Raw genomic sequence first — 7,139 nt, forward strand, 5'->3', positions numbered from 1 at the left:
TAATGTTGTCGTCATTTTTTTCAAAAAAGAAATGCCATCAGGGATTTTGTAAAAGTTACAGCTGATAAATCTCTTTGAAAATTTCCATGATATATCCATGAAAGAATACATAATTGAGTTCTAAAGGAGTTGAGTCTTTGCCACAAAGGCTGATTTTCTAATCCCTATATATTTGAAACCCAATGTCGTAGACCTTAGATATTACAAACTATAAATTCTGTTAGATCAAGTAATCTAAGTTTGAAATGTCAAAGGTTTATATCATGTGGTTTTAGGAAACTTGACTCAATTCCTTTGGAAAGCCGTCTTATAAACCAGATTCAGCGGAGTTACACTTGATGAAATACACGCTTCTCTGTTCTTACAAAAGATCTGGATAAAACCTGTTTTCCTCTACTTCCAAATTGTCCAGCTGTACCTGTCCTAGGGTTGTTGTGATCCTTCGGAGTTCAACCAATGAAATGAATCCGTCCTTGTCTCTGTCGAAGATCTGGAATGCATGTCGGAGATCCTAAAAATAAAATATAGTGGCATTATATCAATACAATTTTCGAATTCAAATTTTACAAATAATCAAAGAAAAGTTTTTTTTAATTAACAGCCTTACTTGACTATAATGATGTGTATGCAGTTAAACAGCTTGATATAAATCAAAATTGAAATCGAAAGTCGTCTAAATCGTATTGTTATAATCGCCTACCACTGTAAACAATCATTTTGATGATACTTATAATATATCTTCAATATTCTAAATGAGAATGTCAAAAAAAAATGATTTTCTCCTAAACAAAATACAAAACCCAACTTTTCATAAAATGGTAAAAAAAAGTTAGAATTGTTATATTTGATACCTCTAGCTGATCAGTTTCTGAACTCTGTTTTTTCATCATTTCAAGGAATTCCTGAATTCAAATATTTAGTTTTTAATTCTTCACTTTGTTCTCATCTTCTCCTCACCTTGTCGTCTTTTTTCCCGAGATTGTTTATTAAGGTTACTTACGCTCGATGTGATCCAATATACGGAAAATGTCGTCTCATTATGTAATGGACATTGAAATCCATAAATGACGTTATAATCCCTAGACTCGCCTCTGTAATCAGTGACGTAATTTACGGAGTTCACTGTCCATTACTGAGGAGACGACATTTTCCGATTACGCTTACAGTCCCGTTAAACCCACCCTGAATGTCTTTGTGCATTTTGTTGTTGACTTTTGCGTTCTTTCACATTATACCGAAGTTATTAAAAATTTCGTTTAGATTTGAATGGATTAAATAAAACCAAAATTGTCTGAATCTGAAAAACATGAACAACATGAACAGCATGAACAGCATGAACAACATGAACAAAATGAACAGCATGAACAACATAAACAGCATGAACAACATAAACAGCATGAACAATATGAAGAGCATGAACAACATGAACAACATGAACAACATGAACAACATAAACAGCATGAACAACATGAACAACATGAACAGTATGAACAACATGAACAACATGAATAGCATAAACAACATGAACAACATGAACAACATGAACAACATGAACAACATGAACAACATGAACAACATGAACAACATAAACAGCATGAACAACATGAACAACATGAACAGCATGAACAACATGAACAACATGAACAACATGAACAACATGAACAACATGAACAACATGAACAACATGAACAACATGAACAACATGAACAAAATTATCAATATCTCAGGTAATTTTGAAAGCACAAGAAAGCAGACCAAATTTTTGAAATGTTAGAACTATGGTGATGTTTCATTTTTAATTTAAGAATTTTATTTCTAAAATTTGGTTGTGAAGAACGAATTATTAGATCAAAGACTTTCTTTAAATCGTCTTTCCATTGTAATGTCATTGGACACCCAGTATAACATTAATAAAGACTATTTCATTTCTTTTTTTTTTCTTCTTTTATAATTAGACCCTTTCATATATTTTTTCATCTTGATACAAACGAGTTTTTCTATACCAATTTATAGTGTCCTGCATATTTCAGAGCTATTAATATACTTTGAATTAAAAATAAAAAGCAGTTTCTTTAGAATTATTAAAAAACTTATGACTCTACAATGATATTTGGATATATTTTTATAAATCGTATTTAACCCTTTCAAGCTGCGAACATCTCAGCAGCTTTCTTTCTGTGTAGACCAATGATGAAACATAACCGCTGTCATACATTTTTATATAAATTTCAGACGACATTTCATGCGCTCTTGCTATGTATTCTTATATGTGAGATATACCTCGAAATCTATAGTTCCGTCTCCGTTCGTATCTGCCTCTAAAACCAAAGCAAGAATTTCATCCTCTGTAGGATTCTGTCCTATACTTCTCATTACTCCAACCAATTCTTTAGTAGATATACTTCCACTTCCATCCTCAACAAACATCATTTTATCATTTTAATAGTATTTTTGTTGTTTTTCTTTTTATCACTAATCACATTTCTGGAAAATTTCCCATGTAAGACGACATTTTAAATCTTTATCTAATAAAAAACGAAAAAGATGCGACATTATGCGGCAAACCTCGATGTTTACGATACACCATAAAATAAGTGGATCTTGATATATGATTTCTTTGATATTTTTTATATCTATATATAAATTTGGCTTGTCTGTCTGTTTGTCTGTTTGGGTGTTTTGATGTTTGTTTGTTTGATTGTATCCAATAAACGTCAAAACGGCTGAACCGAGCAGGCCCAAATTTTTTGTGGGACCTCACGGAGCCCCAGGGAAGGTTTATGAATGATCAAAATTTCATATATTTGTCTCCATCCAAATTCGATCTTCATTAAATTTTTTAAAATTTTGAAAATCCACGAATTTTTTTGTGAAAATCCGCGAATTATTTTTGTTTTGTTTTACGATGTACACAAAGAAAACATGTTCACAATTAATTTAGAAGATAGGCGCGAAGCGCCCTCTAAGGCTAGTAGACATAAAAAGCATTGTTTTGATTCTTATAAGGCTATAATAATTAGATGACTTATCTATCAAATTACCATATTCTGTCTACGATTACCCTGTTTATGTTTGCCCTGTCTATGATTACTAAGTGTGTGATTATCCTGTCTATGTTTACCCTGTCTATGTTTACCCTGTCTATGATTACGCTGTATATGTTTCTGTTTATGTTTACCCTGTCAATGTTTACCCTGTTAATGTTTACCCTGTCAATGTTTACCCTGTCAATGTTTACCCTGTCTATGTTTACACTGTCAATGTTTACCCTGTCAATGTTTACCCTGTCAATGCTTACCCTGTCAATGTTTATCATGTCAATGTTTACCCTGTCAATGTTTACCCTGTCTATTTTTACCCTGTCTATTTTTACCCTGCCAATGTTTATCCTGTCAATGTTTACCCTGTCAATGCTTATCCTGTCTATGTTTACCCTGTCTATGTTTACCCTGTATATATTCATACTGTCTACGTTTCTCCTGTCAAATTTCCCCTGTCTATGTTTACCATGTCTATGTTTACCCTGTCTATGTTTAGCTTGTCTATGATTACCCTGTATATGTTTATCCTGTCTATTTTTACTCTTTCAAATTTACCCTGTCTATGTTTACCCCTTTCAAATTTACCGTGTCTATGTTTATTCTGTCTATGTTTACCCTGTCATTGTTTACCCTGTCAAAATTACCCTGTCTCTGTTTATCCTGTCTATGTTTACCCTGTCTATGTTTACCCTGTTAATGTTTACCCTGTTAATGTTTACCCTGTCTATGTTTACCCTGTCTATGTTTACCCTGCCAATGTTTACCCTGCCAATGTTTGCCCTGTCTGTGTTTACCCTGTCTATTTTTACCCTGTCTATGTTTACCCTGTCTATGTTTACCCTGCCAATGTTTACCCTGTCAATGTTTATACTGTCTAAGTTTACCCTGTCAATGTTTAACCTGTCAATGTTTACCCTGTCAATGTCAATGCTTACCCTGTTAATGTTTATCCTGTCAATGTTTATCCTGTCTAAGTTTACCCTGTCAATGTTTACTGTATCTCTCTTTACCCTGTCTATGTTTACCCTGTCAATGTCAATGCTTACCCTTCCTAACTCCTCTCTATTACCTTATCGAATTCATTGAATGCTTCTCTGAATTCCGCAGTTTGGATTTCGTTCAATATATCTGTCATCTCTCTTTTTAAATATATATATATATATATATTTATCACTGTATCACACTGTAATATCCTTTATATAGAGTTTTTTTATAAAGTAAAATGAACTCTTTTCATTTTTTAATCTGAAAGTTAATACAAGTTTAGCAATTTCCGTTTCAAAAAAAGTCTCTTTTTTATTTAAAACAGTAACAAACTGAAATTTCATAATATATATTTAGTAAAGTTTTATCTAATGTCTGAATATTAGTCAGTAAATGTCAGCATAATGTTAAGTTCACTTTGACTTTGTTTTCTGATCGCGACAGAACAAAGCCCGCGAAAGGAATTGAGTCTTTGTAACAAATCAAATATTTAAACCCCAATATCTTTAGAACCCGATGTTGTAAACCTTTGATATTTCAAACTCTGATTATTTGATTTAACAGAATTCATAGTTTGAAATATCTAAGGTCTGTAACATTTGGTTCCAAAGATATAGTGATTATAAAATCAGAGTTTGTGGCAAAGACTCAATTTCTTTAAGGCAGATCGTCAAAAACCCGGCATCAGAACCAAGGTTTCGTAAATGCATTAAGACAATTCTGAAGATATAAGTTTTATGTTTCGAAATGTCACTTCTTGTGATTGGTCGACTATCTTTTTAATTATTCCATTGATGACACAATTGGCAAGACCTAAAAAATGAAACTCGGGAGTTTCATTCAACAATACTCTCGTAAATATCTGCTTCAGAGATATATTGAAAAACTGGTAGATTTAACGAGTGGGCATTACTTTTGTAGAAGATAGCGCTCAAATCGGTATATAATCGGTATATACTTCACGGTGCATACACTAATCAAGGGTTTACATCTTTACTCCATAATTCAGAGCCCTAGATTATAAATATTCGATTATATTAGGCTCAAGAGTAAACCAACAATGAGACTTATGCTTTAGGATGTGTAGGACAAAATTTCCACATTACAGACTTGGTTTTAATATTGTACATGATGGGGTTTCACTGGTTTGATTGGCAGATTTTGGGATTTGAACTGCAATAAAACTCAACATTGAGACTAATTCTCCACTAAAACCAACCAAGGTCGGTTTTATTTTCATCGGGCCGAACTGTTGAGTCGAGTTTAAGGAATGGCAGCTGTCGAGTTTAAGGAATGGTAGCTGTCGGTCTAAGGAATTGGCAGCTGTCGAGTCTAAGGAATGGCAGCTGTCGAGTCTAAGGAATGGCAGCTGTCGAGTCTAAGGAATGGCAGCTGTCGAGTCTAAGGAATGGCAGCTGTCGAGTCTAAGGAATGGTAGCTGTCGAGTCTAAGATGAAGCCTTATTGAACCCAGGTTTTGGAATTAAACTCCGGGTCGAACCTTTTAAATGGTGGGTTCAGGGAAAGTTGTACATCACTGGCACCAATGAGGAATCAACTATCCAACGTCTAGGTTGAACCGACGAGGAGGAAAGTGCTAAAGTTACAGGTTTAAATGAAAGGATAGATGAGCTATATATGCAGAATAATAGAATCAAATTTTAGGATTCATTTTTTAAAAGTAATATTTTTCTACTTTTTATAATTGCTGATTTAGAGCGCAAAAACGTTTAATAATATTGGTGAAAAGTTTCGAAACGTAGTTGCTCCCAAATACAAAATATAGTGGCATAAGATTAATCAAAATATTTTACTCCATGATACAATGCTCTCAGCTCGCCTACCCTTCTTGCCAATCATGCAGTCACTCCGGTCCCCGCAAAATACATAAATTGTGCCCGATTTTTCAGATAAAAAACCACTGACGCAGATTTTTAATTTTCAGAAAGAAAAACGAAGATATCACCATCATTGTCTCGTCGAGAAAGGATTTCAGTGAGTTTTTCACAGTCTTTTAACATTTTTTTCTCAATTTTTTTTTTAATTTTAAAAGTGTCAGACTTGAAACTGCATGAGTTGCGGGATTAAATATATCTATGAATATAATTGAAGTCAAGAATGCTGATTACTCACAAACTAACCTCAATCTCACAGAAACTATTGTTAAATGCTAGAATTTCTCCGTCCTTCGAGACGGAGTTCCCATCCCAACCCAACTCCTGATATACGATACAATCAAATAAACATTCAAGGATCAATTTTTCTCTAATTCTAAGATTTAAAATTATAATAAATAAAAAGTAAGTAAACCTAAATTTTAAATTTTTTGGTCAATCTTCCAAAGTTAAAATTTGTTCTTCCTGATAAATATAATGATTATGATGAAGTATTAGAGGAAAAAGTTTCAGGAGGTATATTCACCCCTGGTTAAGCCCTCTCCCCCCCCCCGGGATTCATTGCAATCCAGAGATACTTGAACCTAACTCAGTTCAGCGCAATTCCCTAGGGTTCAACCGAAACAAACAATTACAGTAGATATTATCTTAGTTTCGAAATAAAATACATTCATCTTTCCTTTAAATTTTCAGTTAAATTTAATTTCTACAATAGGATAATTTGATACAAGGATAATTTGATTTAAGGATAATATAATACAAGGATGATACAAGGATAATATGATACAAGGATAATATGATACATAGATAAATAGATCGATGATAGATCGATAGATAGATCGATAGATAGCTCGATAGATAGATCGATAGATAGATCGATAGATAGATCGATAGATANTAGTGTAGTGTAGTGTAGTGTAGTGTAGTGTAGTGTAGTGTAGTGTAGTGTAGTGTAGTGTAGTGTAGTGTAGTGTAGTGTAGTGTAGTGTAGTGTAGTGTAGTGTAGTGTAGTGTAGTGTAGTGTAGTGTAGTGTAGTGTAGTGTAGTGTAGTGTAGTGTAGTGTAGTGTAGTGTAGTGTAGTGTAGTGTAGTGTAGTGTAGTGTAGTGTAGTGTAGTTTAGTGTAGTGGGTAGTGTATATGATTAGACATAAAGTAAAAATGAAGCTTGATAACAATGTTTGTCTTCACTATCTTTATATATTCACCTATCTATGTATCT

General features: G+C 33.3%; 1 protein-coding gene across 1 annotated transcript; it reads right to left on the reverse strand.

Moving 5' to 3' along the window:
* Positions 1–321: 321 nt before the first annotated feature.
* Positions 322–4,285, reverse strand: LOC111706968 (calmodulin). The gene is made up of 4 exons (XM_023479926.1): positions 4,111–4,285; positions 2,281–2,415; positions 852–902; positions 322–511 (listed from the first exon to the last, which is right to left on the reverse strand). Exons 1-4 carry the CDS (start codon positions 4,174–4,176, stop codon positions 362–364), a joined length of 402 nt encoding a protein of 133 aa, XP_023335694.1. The 5' UTR covers positions 4,177–4,285; the 3' UTR covers positions 322–361.
* Positions 4,286–7,139: the final 2,854 nt, after the last annotated feature.

The sequence above is a fragment of the Eurytemora carolleeae genome, unplaced genomic scaffold, assembly GCF_000591075.1.
Source record: "Eurytemora carolleeae unplaced genomic scaffold, Eaff_2.0 scaffold704, whole genome shotgun sequence".
Taxonomy (NCBI): domain Eukaryota; kingdom Metazoa; phylum Arthropoda; class Copepoda; order Calanoida; family Temoridae; genus Eurytemora; species Eurytemora carolleeae.

What these genes read in the sequence shown, in the direction of transcription:
- LOC111706968 (XM_023479926.1), bottom strand. Translation starts at nt 4,176, where the DNA reads ATGACAGATATATTGAACGAAATCCAAACTGCGGAATTCAGAGAAGCA. An exon ending in ACGGAACTATAGATTTCGAG is followed by an intron (nt 903 to 2,280) that starts GTATATCTCACA and finishes ATTTGAATTCAG; the next exon opens with GAATTCCTTGAAATGATGAA. An exon ending in CAGAAACTGATCAGCTAGAG is followed by an intron (nt 512 to 851) that starts GTATCAAATATA and finishes TTTTATTTTTAG; the next exon opens with GATCTCCGACATGCATTCCA.